This window comes from Saimiri boliviensis, chromosome 9 (assembly GCF_048565385.1).
Source record: "Saimiri boliviensis isolate mSaiBol1 chromosome 9, mSaiBol1.pri, whole genome shotgun sequence".
NCBI lineage: Eukaryota > Metazoa > Chordata > Mammalia > Primates > Cebidae > Saimiri > Saimiri boliviensis.
Genome location: NC_133457.1, coordinates 59032724 through 59051522, shown reverse-complemented (window position 1 = coordinate 59051522; position 18799 = coordinate 59032724). Strand labels below are relative to the sequence as shown.

General features: G+C 38.6%; 2 protein-coding genes across 5 annotated transcripts in view; one reads left to right on the top strand and one right to left on the bottom strand.

The window, feature by feature from the left end:
• Nucleotides 1-18799, top strand: part of UBP1 (upstream binding protein 1) — a 51550-nt gene that overhangs the window by 20344 nt on the left and 12407 nt on the right. For 3 of the 4 annotated variants that reach the window (XR_012519258.1, XM_003930916.4, XM_010341545.3), the window contains exons 3-11: nucleotides 4016-4092; nucleotides 6296-6401; nucleotides 7266-7372; nucleotides 9329-9481; nucleotides 9574-9684; nucleotides 10127-10234; nucleotides 15676-15779; nucleotides 17874-17928; nucleotides 18610-18703. Coding sequence is in view for 3 of the 4 variants with exons in the window: in XM_003930916.4 (XP_003930965.1) it covers nucleotides 4016-4092; nucleotides 6296-6401; nucleotides 7266-7372; nucleotides 9329-9481; nucleotides 9574-9684; nucleotides 10127-10234; nucleotides 15676-15779; nucleotides 17874-17928; nucleotides 18610-18703 (915 nt within the window). In the remaining variant the exon portion in view is untranslated. The remainder of the gene's footprint in view (nucleotides 1-4015; nucleotides 4093-6295; nucleotides 6402-7265; nucleotides 7373-9328; nucleotides 9482-9573; nucleotides 9685-10126; nucleotides 10235-15675; nucleotides 15780-17873; nucleotides 17929-18609; nucleotides 18704-18799) is intronic. The other variant, XM_003930915.4, reaches the window with a different exon arrangement.
• FBXL2 (F-box and leucine rich repeat protein 2) overlaps nucleotides 7263-18799 on the bottom strand; it is a 112883-nt gene continuing 101346 nt past the window's right edge. The window contains exon 16 of the transcript XR_745273.3: nucleotides 7263-15337. The gene's annotated coding sequence lies outside the window, so the exon portion shown is untranslated. The remainder of the gene's footprint in view (nucleotides 15338-18799) is intronic.

Here is an 18799-nt window from a genome sequence, read left to right as displayed (position 1 = left end):
ATTTTTAGTAGAGACGGGGTTTCACCATGTTGACCAGGTTGGTCTCGATCTCTCGACCTTGTGATCCACCCGCCTCGGCCTCCCAAAGTGCTGGGATTACAGGCTTGAGCCACCGCGACCGGCCCTCTTCCTGATTTCTTTCAATTCTGAGAATCAGAAGAAAATCCCAGTGAGAAATTTTCTTCCCCTCCTTGGTAGTCAGATGAAAGGAAGGGCTTCCAGGAGCCTGTGCAATTTGTCCACTTCCCACCTCTCTGATTGCTTTTCTCTGGATTACTCTCATCATGCCAGGAGACTGCTTTGGCCCTCTTCTCTTTACACTCACTCCTTAGGTGATCCTGTCTTTAAATGGGTTTACCTAACAACTACCCTGAAGAGCCCTTCATTAATATCTCCAACCATACTCTTTCTCTAGATTTGTAAATCAACTTGATTATTAACGTGGATAGCCTGTAAGTATCTCAGTCGACTTAATATATTCAGTTAACTCTTGACTTTTTTTTGAGATGGAATCTTGCTTTGTCACCCAGGCTGGAAGGCAGTGATAGGATCTCGGCTCACTGCAACCTCCACCTCCTAGGTTCAAGTGATTCTCCTGCGTCAGCATCCCAAGTAGCTGGGATTACATGCTTGGCTAATTTTTTTGTATTTTTAGTACAGACAGGGTTTCACCATATTGACCAGGCAGGTTTCGAACTCCTGACCTCAAGTGATCTGCCTGCCTTGGCCTCCCAAAGTGCTAGGATTACAGGTGTGAGTTACTGCACCCGGCCAACTCTTGATTTTTCTGCTTCCGGCTGTCTTTCAGGTCAGGAAATGGCAACTCTTCTTTAATTCTTTGACCAAAAATCAGGAGTAATCCTCAATTCTTCTTTCTGTTACACTTTATATCTAATACAGCAGAAAACTGAGGGATTTATGTTGATCTGATAGGTGAAAAATGACTTCAGTGTGGTTTAATTTGCATTTCTCTAATGGAAGTTGAGTGTTTTTTAATGTGTTTAAGAACTATTGGTATTTCCTCCTTTTGTGAACTCACATGTTCATTTCTTTTGCTCATTTATTTTCCTCTCTAGAGATACTGGACATTTGTTAGCAATTTTATAGGAGCTCTTTATGTATTGGGGACATTAGCCCTTTGTGTGTAATGCCACTTGCAGATATTCACTGTTTCACATTAATTTGTCTTGACCAATCAGAATCCCTGAGTCAAAGGGTTTAGTAATGAAGAGGGAGACCCAGGTATCTCAGATCAACTTCCCTTTTCCTAAGACTGTAAACTTCCCCTTTTCATTCCTAACTTCCCCTTTTCATTCCTAAGACCATAAACCAAAACGCTTTTCATATGTAATTCCTAAGACTGTAAACTGAAACCCTTTTCATATGTTAACCTATAAACCTAAGATTCTTCCACGTGTAACATCTAAAGTATAAGCCTATATAAAGAAGGAACCTTCCTTTGTTAGGCGAGCTTGGATATTAGGCAAATATGCCACCTGGCTCCTGGCCAAATAAACTCTTTCCTCCAATATTCGGTGTCCGATCTGTTTCCTGAATAAACTCCTTCCTCCAATATTCGGTGTCCGAGAGATCTGTTTCCCGTGGCTGCTCCTGCAATAGTAATTTGTTGACAGGTGCAGCCAGATTGCCTTTTAGTTTATATTCTGTACGTTATCCAAGGTTATTTCTCCCCCATACTTGCCCACTCGATTTTTAATTAAATACTTCTTTTTTTGTTGTTGTTGTTGTTGTTTTTTTTTGAGACAGAGTTTCACTCTTGTTACCCAGGCTGGAGTGCAATGGCACGATCTCGGCTCACCGCAACCTCCGCCTCCTGGGTTCAAGCAATTCTCCTGCCTCAGCCTCCCAAGTAGCTGGGATTACAGGCACGTGCCACCATGCCCAGCTAATTTTTGTATTTTTAGTAGAGACAGGGTTTCACCATGTTGACCAGGATGGTCTCGATCTCTCGACCTCGTGATCCACCCACCTCTGCCTCCCAAAGTGCTGGGATTACAGGCTTGAGCCACCGCGCCCGGCCTAATTAAATACTTCTTATGGCCGGGTGCAGTGGCTCATGCCTGTAATCCCAGGACTTTGGGAGGCCAAGGCGGATGGATCACCTGAAGTAAGGAGTTCAAGTCCTGCCTGGCCAACATGGTGAAACCCTGTCTCAACTGAAAAATAATACAAAAATGAGCTGGGCATGGTGATGGACACCTGTAATCCTAACTGCTTGGGAATCTGAGGTAGGGAGAATTGCTTGAACCTGGGAGGTAAAGGTTGCAGTGAGCTGAGATCGTGCCACTGCCTGGGCAACACAGCGAGACTCCATGTCAAAAATAATAATAAATAAATATTTCTTATTGATCTGATAATCAGCATAACCCTTTTGTCAATTTTTATTTCCTAAATTCTTGTGAAGTTGAGTGTAATTTTAAATATAAATGGTGTATTTTTTTTCTTCTTTTTTGAGACAGAGTCTCACTCCATCACCAGGCGCCAGGCTGGAGTGCAGTGGTGTGACCTCGGCTCATTGCAACCTCCGCCTCCCGGGTTCCAAGCAATTCTCCTGCCTCAGCCTCCTGAGTAGCTGGGACTATAGGTGTGCGCCACCACGCCCAGCTAATTTTTTTGTATATTTAGTAGAGACAGGGTTTCACTATGTTGACCAGGATGGTCTTGATCTCTTGACCTCGTGATCCGCCTGCCTCGGCCTCCCAGCATGCTGGGATTACAGGTGTGAGCCACGGTGCCTGGCCTAAATGGTGTATTTTTTTAAAAAAAAATTATATTCTTTATTTTGAAAATATTTCTGTTTTCAGAATTTAGATCCGTTGTTAAATATACTGCATATATCTTCTTCCAGTCTATGCCTGTCTTTAATTTTTTAAAAATGTCTCCTGCCATAAAGGTGTTTTTAGTGTTTCTGTTGGATGAATGTAAGCAATATTTCTTTGTAACAGGCTATATATATGTTGTTTTCCGTCACCAGCCTTGGAGTGATGTAGTTGCGTTTTGATAACCCTTTCTTGAATTTTGATTCTATCATCTAGAATTCTTTGTATATTTTTCTGTAAGCCCCATGGGAGTATGAACGAGATACTGGTAGTAACAAAGATTCTCAACTTCGTGTGATTTTATAAGCATTCTTTAATTATTACTTATTTTCTGCATGCCAAATTATACTATCATTTTTGTTATTTAATAACAGATAATCCAGAAATTATTTTTGTGGATTTGGAGTATGTTATTAATTTTCCACTGTAAGTGGAAACAACCCAAATATCCATCAACTGATGAATGGATAAACAAAATTTGGTATGTTCTTCACACAGTGGAATAGTATTAGGCAATAAAAAGGGATAAGTAATATTTGGTAGTGAAAAGGACTGGTACATACTACGTATGGATAAACCTTGAAAACATGCTAAGTTTAAAAAGTGAGGCATAAATACCCACATACTGTATGATTCTATTTATAAAAGTATCCAGAGTGGGCAAATCCGTAGAGATGGAAAGTAGATAGTGGTTGCTACCAATTGTCAGGTGTAGAAGGGGGATGGGAAGTGACTACTAATGTTTATAGGTTTCTTCTTAGGATGATGCAGTTACTCTAAAACTGGTAGTGGTGATGGTTGCACTGAAAACTATCTGACTATACTGAAAACCAATGAATTACACTTCCAAAATATGAATTTTACGGTATGTAAACTGTATCTCAGAAAAGCTGTTAGAAAAATTAGTCTTAGATAATGCAACCATAATAAAAATTTAATGTAAGAGAATGGCAGATGAAGATATATTGACAGATAAACTCTCATCTCCTGTAATAATGTAACAACAGAAGGTTGGTGTGATTTTCAGGGAAGAGAACGATCAACCTGAATTTGCTTCTCTAGCAAATTAATATCATTGTGTAATGTATGTTCTGAGAAACATACACTATGAATTATGTTAAGCAAAGTGATGTTCTTTATATGGATCATTTTTTATACACAATTTCTTTGACCAGGTCAGTCTTACGAAATTCGGATGCTGGATAATCGGAAAATGGGTGATATGCCTGAGATCAGTGGAAAATTAGTAAAGGTAAGGACAGTCCATTTTAATTCCCAACAGATACTATGTTTGTTTTAAAAAAATTAATTTCACTTCAAAAATTGTTGTATTAAAACTTTTTAACTTTTTGAGCTATATTTTGTTTATTCACCTGTAAAGTGGGAATTATAGCAGTTATTGGGTAGAATAATTGTGACAGATGTTGGAAATCAAGAAGCAGTAGAAAAGTTAGTTGCAGTTATGGGGTAAAAAACTTACCACCACAACAAAACACTATAAGCCTCTCTAAAAGTAAAAGATAATATGGGGAAGAATGTAGATGTTGACATAAAACTTTTAAAAAATCCTTTGCCTTTTAAAATTTCATTAAAAAAAATTGAAATATCTGTTCACCCTACTGTTATATCTGAATGAAGAATTCAGTCATCTTAGTTATAGGAGGCATAGCTGTTTTCTGGCCAACCTGTTTATTTTAGAATATATCTTCAGAACCATCCCTGCCCCCTCCAGTGTCATACAAGGTGGCCCCACCTAGCCTGTATCTGTCATACATCATGGCTAGTTAGAAGTTCCACAGCATTACAGGGCAGGGTTAATAAAAGAATCCTAACTGTGGAAAGGTAAAACCTCACCTGGCTAAGTGTTAGCAAGGGACAAGTTCACTTGATCCTTCCATCTTCCCACAGAGTGGCATGTCAGGGCCCAGGTGCTGCTGGGCCCTCAGTGTGGAGGGGCATTCTGTTGGAAAGACCCTCCCCTCTGTGGATCTGCCTTTTTAGTGGGTGAGCATGGGAAGGGCAGCCTTGTGGTGGGAATTGGATTCAGGCAATCTAAATTCGGTGTGTTAACTAATTTGGCATGTCTGGGAAGGCCAACTGCCCAGTACCTGGACGGCACCTGGACTGTTACCTGGGGATCAGATGATAGATTATCAAAGGTGCTTTGGAACTTCTTCAGCCACTGAGCCCTACAAATTTCTCTCACGTTAGCCTCTTTTTTAATCTGTTTCAAAGAAAAATATTCTTTTAATTGACTGCCTTCAACATATTTATCAGCTATGGATAGTATTTGAGGGGTGGGGGAAGCAGGGGTACTAAAGTCATATTTTTATATATTGTTAACAAATAATTTCCTGTTGAAGCCAGCAGAGACTCAATGGAAATATTAACTGTATCGTAGTCTCAGAAAGTTATTTATAAATGTTTCAGAAGCATCAGTACAAGTCTGATATCTGAATGCATTTTTTTTTTTTTTTTTTTTTTTGAGATGAAGTCTTGCTCTGTCACCTAGGCTGGAGTACAGTGGTGTGGTCTCGCTCACTGCAACTTCCGCCTCCCAGGTTCAAGTGATTCTTCTGCCTCAGCTGGGATTACAGGCATATGCCACCATGCCCAGCTAATTTTTGTGTTTTTAGTAGAGACGGGGTTTCACCATGTTTGCCAGGTTGGTCTTGAACTCCTGACCTCAAGTGATCCACCTACCTCAGCCTCCCCAAGTGCTGGGATTATAAGAATGAGTTACTGTGCCTGGCCTGTCTGAATGCATTTTGATAACTTGTTATACCGTTCCTGGAATGAGACAGTATTTGGTACTCCAAACCTATAGGAAGTGAGGTAGGCAGGGGTGGAGAGCAGAGAATTTGTCTAGAAGTTGTAGAACAGAGTGAAATGAGTGCTTGGATCAAATTTACTTGTGATTATTTTTCCCCCTCAGATACTTCAGATAATCTTACTTGCAGTTTAAATAGTTGAGAATGAATTTTGCATTTAAGTTCTCTTTTTCAAGGGAGTGGGCAGTGTTTTGGATTTTTGTTTGTGCCAGTTATTTTCTTAAAAAAACTACTATTTTAAATTAACAAAGTTTTACCGTTGTGCTTGGGTTTCTCTGTCTTTTCATTTTTAATAACTCTTGTATGCATTTGGCATTTTCTTTATAGGAATATAAATTTTACTCATTAATTTTAGGGGCAAGATTGCTGAATTGCAATAACAAATTATAAAATCAATACCTAAGTAATCATTTATGATTTTAATTTTTAAGTTACAATTCTTTGCGCCAAATAATTGTACAGTAATCCAGGTATTTGAGGGCAGAAGAATTCACTTATGGAATGTTTAAAACAATCTGCTTGTATATGCTCTACTGCTACAGGTTAACACATAAGTAGTGGAAAGGCTTCTGCATTTCGGCTGGAGCAGTTTAACAATACTCTTTTTCCCCACTTACTCTACAGAGCATCATAAGGGTTGTATTCCATGACAGACGGCTACAATACACAGAGCATCAGCAACTTGAAGGATGGAAGTGGAATCGCCCAGGCGACAGACTTCTTGATTTAGGTACAGGTGGTGATCAAAAGACCATGGAGATGAGGATGTTGTTTAGCTAAGCCCAGTAATGTTTTGTGTTGGCATCCTGTGTTATTACTTGTAGTGGGAAAGTTTTAGGATCTTGTGTCTTGAGAGTTGTTTTCTGTACACACAAACACACACACACACACACACACACACACACACGTATGTAAGTATATATATATATTTTTTTCTTTTTATCCCCATCCTTGTATTATAAAGAACTGAGAAAGTTGTTTTCTAGTTAAAAAGTCAAGTAACTTTTTGGTGCTAAACTAACATGAACCCGGAATTTTATGATTTTGAAACCATTTAATTCTCAACTGGTACCATCAATCATATTCTTGTTTTGAGACGGAATCTCACTCTGTTGTCCAGGCTAGAGGGTAGTGGTGCAGTCGGCTCACTGCAACCTCCACCTCCAAGGTTTAAGCCATGCTCGTGCCTCAGCCTTCCGAGTAGCTGGGATTACAGGCATGCACCACTGCGTCCAGCTAATTTTTGTATTTTTAGTAGAGGCAGGGTTTCAGCATGTTGTCCAAGCGGGTCTCAAACTCCTGACCTCAGGTGATCAGCCTGCTTTGGCCTCCCAAAGTGCTGGGATTACAGGTGTGAGCCCCCGTGCCTGGTTTTATCATATTCTTAATAACATGAAATATAAACCATGGTAGGAGAAACTATGATACTCATTTAGGTGGGTTTTGATATTGAAGAAGTTGATCATGGAGACCATTGAAGGACAAAGTTCAAAGTAGTTACAGTTATTTCATTAGAACATAACATAGTAAAGTTGTAAGTTTTTAAGTTATTTAAAGTGGATGAGTTTTTATGTAACTTCTTTTTAAAACGTAGATATTCCAATGTCTGTGGGAATAATTGATACAAGGACAAATCCAAGCCAGTTAAATGCGGTTGAATTTCTGTGGGACCCAGCAAAACGCACCTCTGCTTTCATTCAGGTTTGGATTTTTACATTATTAAAAGCGTACTAACCTAGTTATGTAGGTCATGGCAGGATCGAATTTTTGACCTGGTATCATTTTCCTTAAATGCTTATCTGTAAACTATGTTGTAGTGTCTTTCTATATATATAGTTAGGTTTAATCTAGTAAGTTCATCCTATTGTAGACTAACATATATGAAGACATTCTATGATATGTAAAGCATTATTCAAATGTTATTTTTACCACTAGTAGTCCCAATAATAAAAATGTCTATTTTTCATGAATGTATTTCTCTTGAACAAAAGCTGCCATTCAAAAGGATATGATTGAAAAAAGATTGGTTTTAAAATTCCCTGTAGCATTATTTTAAAAACATTCTAATACTGAAAAATTTAAACTTCCACAAATAGAATAATAATGATTAATTGTCCACGTAACCATCACCTGGCTTTAGCAGTTTTTAGTTGTTTCCTTCTTCTTTTAGTTATCGTTGGAGTACTTTTTTTTTTTTTTTGAGATGAGTCTCGTTCTGTCACCTGGGCTGGACTGCAGTGGCATGACCTCGGCTCACTGCAACCTCTGTCTCCCAGGTTCAAGCAATTCTCATCCCTCAGCCTCCAAGTAGCTAGGATTACAGGTGTGCACCACAATGCCCAGCTAATTTTTGTATTTTTAGTAGAGACAGGGGTTTTACCATGTTAGCCAGGCTGGCCTTGGAACTCCTGACCTCAAGTGAACGGCCTGCCTTGTCCTTCTAAAGTGCTGGGATTACAGGTGTGAGCCACCATGCCTGGCCTATTGGAGTACATTAAAGCAAGTTTCAGACACACCATTTCATCCATAAACATGTCTTTAAGAGATGATTTTTAAAAAGTAATGATAATATCATGTTAACAAAAATAGTAATTCTAATACCCAGTATGTTCAAATTTGTATGTGGTAGAATTTAAACTACCAGGTAGGAAATCTATAGAAGAGGAAAACCACTTACTTGCTGACCAGCCTACATCAGCTGTGCTTTGCATGAACTGTAAAAAATAATTTTTATTTTGCATTTTGGTGTTCTACGAAGTATTATGCTCCATCAATTAATAATCACTGGAGGCATGGTTTATATCAGCTGAATATTGATATAAACTCATGCTGTTGGTTTTTGTCTATAAGGCAACTAGTTATGTAGTAAATCAAAGTGATACAAGAGCTGGCTTTACATCTCAGGTTGTGTTATTATATTGCAGAGATCAGTTTTAATAATCATTAGAAGAGGGGATGTGTAGCAGTCAGAGATAACCAAGGTCTTATGAGTAACTCTTTGTGAAACCCTAAGGCTGTCATCCAGGGTGGGTTTTAGGAGATAGGGCAGAAGTGGTAGAAAATGAGTATTGCCCTCTGGATCCTGAATGGACTTTGAAGGGTTAACCAAAGATTTTAGGTGGATACAGATAGGATGAGTAGTAGGCTTTCTGGACTGTGAAATTTCCCCAGGCAAAGTATCAGAAATTGGTGTCTGTAGGAATGGTAATAAGATGGTTGGCTGGGTAGAGCAGGGGTAATGGCAGTAGAGGGCAAACAAAAGCAGCTCTAAATAATGAGGTAAAGATTGTTGTGGATTGAACAGGGCTTAGGACCCTGGGTCTGAGATTAGCAGGCAGTCGAAGGGGGAGGTAGGCAGTATACATAGGAAGCTACTGTAGTGTTGTATCCGAGATTGAAGCAAGTCCTGCCTTAAATGAGAGGCATTGTGTTGGGCAAGAGCTCAGAAAGGCTCAGTTGGATATGTGAAAGGGAAGCCATATCTTAAAAACAATTAGAGAAGATCATGGTAGATTATTTGGGTAATATGTGGATGAGTTCATTTTAAAGGATCTTGAATTTAATATATAGTGGTGGCAGGTCACCCAGGAGGGAACAAAATCAAAAAATAATCAGTGGAAGGTCTTTGAATCCATTTCAGCTTCAATCATTTTATAGGTGCACTGCATCAGCACAGAATTTACTCCACGCAAGCATGGAGGTGAAAAGGGAGTGCCCTTTAGGATCCAGGTTGACACCTTTAAGCAGAATGAAAATGGGGAATACACAGATCATCTGCACTCAGCTAGCTGCCAAATAAAAGTTTTTAAGGTAAGAGAGGGAACCCGGGTTTTCAGTAATTAAGGCCTATAAAGCTGTGTGTCTACAGCCTGCTGGATGACATAATATACTTTGTTTTTAAGCCTAAAGGTGCAGACAGGAAACAAAAAACTGACCGAGAGAAGATGGAAAAGAGAACAGCTCATGAAAAAGAAAAGTATCAGCCGTCTTATGATACCACTATCCTCACAGAGGTAATGTAATACATATAGCATTTGGTTTTGGAAGAGAAGCAAAGGTTTGCATAGTAGTCTATTTCTAAGATGCGTTTTGTTACAAAAGGGTTGGGGAAGATGGGGTGGCAGTTTGACATGATATTCTCTGTGAAATTTGTGGGGAATATACTTAAATTTGGGTATTTGATAGACTGTTTCCTGGGTGGGATCTTAAATGAAGATGCTGAAATCCCAATGAGGTCTTTGAAACAGACCTTAGAAACTTTGCAGTTGGCAAGAGACTTAAGTTGGGGCCTAGAATGTCCAATTTTTATCACTGCTGGGGTTTTGCATTTTCCTTAATTTTGACTCCTCTTAGTCATGCATTTGTTTTATTGGACTGCAGAGACATGAAACAGGGTATTAGATCTTTCTTTGTATAATGAAAAGACATTGATCCCAATCTTTGGTGTTTGTCCAGATGAGGCTTGAGCCTATAATTGAAGATGCAGTTGAACATGAGCAGAAAAAGTCCAGCAAGCGGACTTTGCCAGCAGACTACGGTGATTCTCTGGCAAAGCGAGGCAGTGTAAGGGACTTCTGCTTCTCTTTTCATTGTGCAAGAAACCTTGTGCAGTGTTAGATATAGGACCAACTTCTACCGCAAAGTAAAGCCAAAATTGTTTTTGATGTCCGTGTCTTGATTTAATTTGCTTTTGTTTAGACTTCCTGCTTCTGTTTGTTCCTCACTGAGGAAAATTTCCTAAATCTAACACTTTAAAACAAAGCAAAAACAATGTTGACCATATTGGGTGGTTTTGGAGGGAAAAAAAAAGACACTCAGATATGTATTCCCTCCCTAACTCCTTCCCTTCCTCCTTCCCTCCCTCTCTCCTTCACACACATACCTCCTTCAAGAGCACTGAAATTAATTGAAAATACTTTCTCTAGTAAATTAGCTATTATTTTTGTGTAATTGAAAAGGGTTTTGCTTTCTCGTGTATACTTGATAAAAAAGTTTTGTGGACAGAGAAATGATGGCAGCAAGCTTGACATTAACATGTGCAGTTCTTTGTCACATTTTTCTGCATGTAGCATAAGAATGTATGTCTGTCTGTGCTTCTAAAAGCCTGTTTGGCAGCACTGGTAGAAAAAAAATCTCTGATGGCATTCATGTTTCTTCTTGGCACTTGCATTGTGAATGAATGCTTCAGGCCAAAGTAGTGTACTTTGCTACACTTAGACCTTGTATCCCCCCCAACATGCAGTCAGGGGGCATCTAGTTGAGTATGTGCTTTGTCAGGTTAAGTATAGCAAATCTTTATTTCATGGCATGACTCTGCCGATGAAGAGTCCACAAAGGATGATCCTCTTTTGCAAACTTAGATCAGCTACATACCTTCAGTAAATACAAACACAGAATGTTAGTCATTTAAAATAATTGTCATCATATGTATTCATGACTACCGTATTCATTGTTGCAATGTTTGCACTATTAAGGTTGCCAGAGGATTTTACACTCTTACACATATCACAATTACTGTGGTTAAATGTAGACTTTGAATGTTACTGTCACAAGCACTATCACAAGAAACTCATTTCCAAATTACAGTCTTGAATAAAAATGTTTTCATGCTTCTCTATGCAGTGAATCTGAAACTGTACTTACCTCAGTGCCACTGGAAGCACACATGTTACATTTTCTTTAACTGGGCTTTTTTTTTTCTTAATTCAAATCAAGGATTGTTAAAACAGCTGTATATTCTTTCCTCAAACACCCACCGCAGCAATTTTGTTTTTATCCTTTTCTGATTTCCCAGCTGAGGACCCACCAAGACCCACCAGTGGTTCTTAGTAAACTTCTTTGGGGGATTTTAATAACTCACTTTTCCCCTCCTGTTATAAACCATTTAATTGATAAAGAAGTGGGTTCTGGTAATTCCTAAATAAGAAAAATTCATTATAGCCCAGAGATAATCTGAAGATGGGAAAGTTGTTGGTGAATTCTTAACCATTCTTAACTCAAGTCTTAAGTATGCAAAACGTCAGCAGTTCACTGGCCTGGGATTTCACATCTTCCTAGTGTATTGCTTGCTGCCCTGGCTGTCTTTGATTTTGTTCAGATGCCTCTGGGGTGGTTAGAGCTTATGTTGAAAACCTGTTTTTAAAAAAGCAGGGTACAGATTGATCCCTTACAAAAGAAAGTTTGCAGTATTTCATATGTGTCTTCAGATTCCTACAAAGGAAGACCAACATTTCATAGAGTTTTTAGCTGGTTACAATTGGCTTTCAGTAAGAAGGGATATCCAGACTTAGAGTCGAAAAGACGCCAAATTAAATGGTCCCAGACTGAATAGTCGCTACTGTTGCTTACCAGGAGATTAACAAAACTCTTAGTGTGTCTGTTGGTCTTCATCTCTGAGAGCTGTATGTGATTGGCTCAAACGATGACTGCCAATTTCTACAACCTAAAATGGGTGATCATTCTTTAATCTACCAGGAGAGGGACTGTGTTCACAGTGTACTGAAACATAACTATACCCAGGCCAGGCATTGCTAACGCCGTTATAAATTACAGGCTATCTTCAGGAGCATATGCACTGCACCATTGCTTGCTTTTAATAGCACTATTTTTTGAATGTTAGAAGAATCTAAATATCTAAAAGTGAAATGGGTATTTATGGAATTTTGGTAAACTTGGTGTTTCCACCTTACTTTGCCATGCTAACTTGAAGCTTTTTGATGGCTTCATTTCTTCAAATGGCTGGCAGTAATCACCAAAAGTTTAGAGAGACTTGATACTTTTACTATTAAATGGTTACATTATTTAGATGTGTATGTTATACTGTGTTATAATATTTTATATGTGGAGGGGGATGTTGTAGCAGGAAAAGCTTTCAGATAGTAGAGATGAGGTGACAGTGTGTGATAACCATGATTAAATTTGCTGGTCAGCTCACAGGGTCTTGGGTTCATCCAACAGTATAAACTGAAGACATGATATTTTGTAAGATGGAATGCAAAATAAGGGTCTAGTTTTTTTGTCTTTTTGCTTTTTTTGAGATGGGCTCTTACTGTGTTGCCCAGGCTGGCCTCAAACTCCTCAAGCAGTCCTCCTGCCTCAGACTCCTGAGTAGTTGGACTACAGGTATGTGTGTGCCATCACACTCGGCTTAAAAGGCCCTAATTTTAAAAGAATGGGCATTGTTCTGTAAAATGTCATTTATAGCAAAGTTGGTATGCCATGCAATAAGTTTATCAAAGCTCTCCAGCTAGATTAGACTTATTTTTTGAAAGTTGACTGATAATAGAAGTAATAAGTCCACAATCATTTTTCTTATTTTTAAGGGGATACATAATTAGGTAGTTGAGATTCTTTTCCATTTATCCATTGCTTTTGATGAATGTCAGGCAAGTGTTTTAAGCCCCTGTAACCACTGGTGAGACTTAATTTCTGCCCTTAGAGTGCTTCAGAGTTTTTTTAGCTCCATTACACCAGTGGTCTTGACACTTAACTACTCAAAATAGTCTTTAAATTTTTTTAGAGAGTGTCTTGTCTAGTCACCTGGGCCTGGAGTGCAGTGGTGTGATCAAAGCTTATTGCAGCCTCAAACTCCTTGGCTCAAATGATCCTCCCACCTCAGCCTCCTGAGTAGCTGGGACTACAGGTGCACACCACCACGCCTGACTACTTTTTAAATTTTGTTTTTGTTGAGACAGTTCTTGCTGTGTTCCTCAGGCTGATCTCCACTTCCTGGCATCAGAATGATCCTCCCACCTTGACCTTCCAAAGTGCTGGGATTACAGGCATGAGACACCATGCCTGGCCTCAAAATAATTTTGAAAAAGCATATGCTTACACCTTACCAAATTGACATCTGAAAGTTTTCATCATAAAATTTTTCATTATAAATTTAAATAGTTGCAAAGGCAGCAATTTTCTGGCATGGTGGTGATTTGCATTTATAATTTAAGATAGAACTGTTACATTACTCTTGAAGTGCATCCTATGGAATCTAAATGCCATAGCAATTTGACCACTGCCATTCTTCATTCAGAAAGTTCACTACATCCAAATTTCTACTCCGTTCTTCCTTCTTGGTCTCATGTTTCTATTTCAGTCCTCTTAAATTTTACCCTAATATGGCATACTTTTATACCTGAAAATCTTTAGAATTTTTTTTTCTTATTTATATTTTTTGAGTCTTCATATGGCCTAACTGAAAATTTTAAATGATCACCTAAAAAAATTACCTTACTACAAATTTACATAAATTGAAATTTAATTTTTAAAATTTCCTGTGGCCATTGCTTAAGTCAGTCAAGAAATTTAACTTATTATTAATACCAATTTATCAAAACAGCAAATCATACAGATTTTGATGAATATTTATTATATGTAAAAATAGAAATGTTACCAGAAATGCATCTCGAATGAGGAGGCAGGGTAGAACATAACTTCTAGAATTTTATAGATGTGAGAAATTTTGGTTTAATTTTTCTTCAGCAGTGTCATTCACGTCCTGAAGGTCTTTTTGAATTGTCTGTCAAAAATCCCAGGGCCATTTTTGTATGATCTAGTATCTTATTTCAGTATATGTCAGTTGACAGTAGGTCCTCCTGAATTATTTTGAAAGCAAAGAATTGAAAATCACCTACCTGACTTACAGAAAAACTCAAGTGATTAGAGTTACGTACTTTTTCTTTCTTTTTAAAAATTTTTTTTATTTTATTTGGAAATGGGGGTCTCACTCTGTTGCCTAAGCTGGAGTGCAGTGGTACAGTCATGGCTCACTGCAGCCTCCCCTTCCTGGGTTCACGTGATTCTCCTGCCTTAGCCTTCCAAGTGGCTATGACTACAGGTGTGTACCACCACACCTGGCTATTTTTTTTTTAATCCTAGTATCTTTTGCTTGGCTTTGGGTGAGTCTTTCTTCATTATATTTATTATTTTAATATTTTTGGTAGAAACAGGGTCTCACTATATTGCCCAGGCTGGTCTTTTAACTCCTGGGCTCAAGCTATCCTCCCACCTTAGCCTTCCAAAGTACTGGGATTAGCGGCGCGAGTCACTATGTCCAGCCTGGGAGAGTCTTACACCCCAGCACTATGGTTAAATGTGATGCCTTTCTTGTGTAAAATGAGAGGAGGATGTTATGAAAGGGGACCCTTGAAACCGAGTCCTCAGATCCATTGGTTTTTTAGAAAGAATACCTGTAGAGTAAAATCATATCATGTGATGTCTGTATCTCAGGTCTGAAGACTTGTATTTGAGATTACCCTGATGTGCTTAGCATGCTTTTGACTTTGACTTTTCCAACTCTCCTAATTGTAATGCTTAGTGTATCTCCGTGTCTTTGTTCCGTTTCTGCTTGGAATTTTGGCGGAGCTGAAAAATATTAAAGTTCATCATAACCCTTCCAGAAAATATAAAACATAGACAGACAGGTAGATAGAGGAAATACTATACACAGTTGATGTATCTTGATGCTGGGCCTGTCTGGTCTGTCTTGAGAATTATTACTCTTTAGAGGTATCAGAGAAGCGACATGGGTACTGGTGAAGCTACTCAGTAGGGAAGAGGACAAAAAGCACTAGCTAGGTCAGAGCCATGGTTCAGGTCACTATGTGATGTCAGATGTTGCTTATAAATCCTTTCTTGTCTTCGCCATTCTTAAATCTTGATAGGTGTCTGTTGGGAAAGTGATAAAGAGGATACTGGTAAAGAGGGAGGAGAAAGTTCTCGAAAGCAAATTATACTTAAGCATATATTTTAAATGCCTTTATAAATTTTTGCTGCTGTCCACTTTAGGTCTTCTCTAAGATTAATCAGTGTCTAGACGCACACAGCAGGTAAAACTTTTCTTTGCCACACAGAAGTAAATCTGACATGTGCCTGTGAGGTTGCTTGATAAATGTCAGGTGTCTTGCATTTTATAATCTTGCATTTGGCTAGTGAGTAAATTACAAAAATATTTTCTCACATATTTTAAAAGCATATCATTAATTTATTTCTGTTTCTGTCTTTAGTGTTCTCCGTGGCCCGATGCCCCCACAGCCTATGTGAATAACAGCCCTTCCCCAGCACCCACTTTCACCTCCCCACAGCAGAGCACTTGCAGTGTCCCGGACAGGTATCTAGTTTGCATGATCGTGTGCCTGCAGCTAACTCATGTTCATGCACCTTCATTTCCCCATCTCTCCATGTGCAGCAGCCTTTTGTTTGTATTGTACCTGAAGAAAATAGTAATGGGAAGCAGCTTGTACCTCTGTGGCAGAGGACAATTGTCGTTTCTTCACCTACCGCCATTTTTACGTCTAGCCCCTTGTGCTTTACATATTCATAACTACTGTAGACAAGGGGTCATTTTCAAGATATAGCCAAGATATATTCTTTGTGAGATTAAAGACAACATTAATAGTGTCTACAGGTAAAGAGAGAAGGACCAAGGGAGTTTATTACTAAGTTCATTCATGTGTCTATAATGCTTATATCAAATGGGTTTTCTGCTCTATTTCTTTTCTCTCCCAACAGATACACTATTTTTTTAAATTGAATATTTAAAATTGAAGACCTTTCAATTTCTGCAGATTTGCTGTGGTTTTAGAAATGGAAATGGTGGGCTCTGTTTATTCTGTTATCCAGCCTTGACTGGCAAGAGTCTGTCTAGTGAGCTCAGGGTGGGAGGAGACTACATTTGGGGCATCTTGACGGTGCAGCGGTACCCTGTGGAGGCGTTCCATTCCAGGGCTGTGCTGCAGAACTAATGCAGCATAGTTCACATCAGAGTTCCCTATTTTTAGGAAGTTTCTTGTTGGGAAGGAAAATTACGAAAGCTTAATACCACAAAGGAAAAGGTTGTCCAGTCATGCTGACAAGGTCTGATGAGAAAGCAAGCAAAAAATGTGCTCTCTCTCTCTCTCTCCGAGGAGATGGATAGATAAACTGAGAAGGCAGCTTCTTGTTACATAGGCTATTATGCTTTTTTTTCTTTTTCTTTTTTTTTTTGAGACAGAGTCTTGCTCTGTTGCCAGGCGCCAGGCTGGAGTACAGTGGCGCAATCTCAGCTTACTGCAGTCTCCGCCTCCTGGGTTCAAGCAATTCTCCTGCCTCAGCCTCCCTATTAGCTGGGACTACAGGCGCATGCCACCATACCCAGCTAATTTTTGTATTTTTTAGTAGAGACGGGGTTTCACCATGTTGGCCAGGATGGTCTCAATCTCTTGACCTCATGATCCACCCACCTCAGCCTCCCAAAGTGCTGGGATTACAGGCATGAGCCACTGCGCCCAGCCTGGCTATTATGCTTTAAGAGTAAGAAAATACCCTTGGACTCAGAAACTTAGAGGAGTGACCAAGGACCAGAAGGTTACCATGTCTGAGGGCTTAGAATAGTTTCTTTGTCAGTCCAGTCTGAATAATCTTAGAAAATGATTATGGCTTTAAAGGTGAGTTGTAAGTTGATGTACTCTCTAGTAGACTGGAGAACTCACTGTGTTCCCAGCACTTTTCTAACTGTTGCGCAACATAAGTGACCAAGCAGACAGACCCCTGTCCGAAGGAGCTTAAGTTCTCGTGGATAGAAAGGATATAAACAATCAAAATAATAAACCTAAGCAATTGCGGCATGGCTGCTAAGAAAGGTGATCAAGAGCCAGAAGACAGCCCTATTCCCTGTGGAGTTGTTTTTCATTACATTTTACTTAGAAGCACAAGGATAGTGGTACAAGTTAGTTTCTTTTGTTCTCTTGAAAGTCATCCTCTTTAATCTTGGATGTATGTATTACTTAAAGGTATCATTTTCTGTTTTTGCTGAGGATCATTATACTATTTCTTGTAGCTTATTTTTTTTTTTGCAATTATTTTCAACTGTTTAATTTGATGTTCATGTTTTTTCTAACTTTTAAAAATGAATGTGTATCCTTCATTTTCCATGGGCTTCCTGAAGATAATTTGGGGAAGCCCTTTTGTTTAACAAAACTTGAATTTCTTAACAGAACAGATAAGAAGAAGGCACAAATTAAGACACAGTCTTTCTTCTGTGTCTTAATCTTGTCATCATGCCCACACCCTAACCTGTTGTGCTTGCCTTTTTGCTGCAAACTTTCTTAGCTTTCTCCCACATTATTGCCTTACTTGAATTTGCATAGTTTAACAGCTTTTAATGCCTTGATATAAACATGTATGCATTATACAAATCATTTCCTTCTTTCTCCTTTCTCCCCAGCAATTCTTCCTCCCCAAATCATCAGGGAGATGGATCTACACAGGTCTCTGGTGAAGTAAGTATCTTTCTACTAAATCTGTCTGATGCTTTCAGGGTTCTCCATTTTAAAGTTTTGTTTTTTGTGCAAATTTATGGAGTATGCAAGAAATCTTTTTACATGTATATAATGTGTGGTAATTAAGTCAGGATATTTAGGGTGTCTGTCACCTGAATAGAGTATATTTTTTAAGGTATAGTCATTCTACTCTGCTGTCAAATGTTGAATTTACTCCTTCTATTTTATTGTATGTTTGTTTGTACCCTTTAGTCCAGTTCTTAACATCTCCCTTATCCTTCACCCATTCTTCCCAGTCTCTGTTACCTATTTATCCACTCTCCACCTTCATGCGTTCAAATATTTTAGCTTCCACCTATAAGTAAGAATATGTGTCTTCCTGTGCCTGGGTTATTTCACTTAAGACAATGAAATGTTCATGTTGTCCATGTTGTTACAGATGATGATTTCATTAGCAGCAGAATGATTTCATTTTCTCTTCTTTATGGCACAATAGCATCCCATTGTGTATCATGTTTAAGGTGCTGACAAGGGCTTGCGTTATTATTTTGGTTGCTGAGTAGTGAGACGCATTCTGTTTTGGGGTGTTTTTTACTTCAAACTCTGAGTCTTTCTGTGTTTTGTTTAAGTGTTCTAAGTTTGAAAGCTTCCTTTTATTTATGTTCATTTCATTGTCAATAGCAAATTCAGCCTTCAGCTACAATCCAGGAAACACAGCAATGGCTGCTCAAAAACAGATTCTCTTCCTACACAAGACTGTTTTCTAATTTTTCAGGTATGCGTATGTATGTATATGTGCATGGGAATGTTTGGGTTTTGTTTCTGTGCTTTTATTAACTATATTTTTAAAAATTCTGAAATAACTATAGAT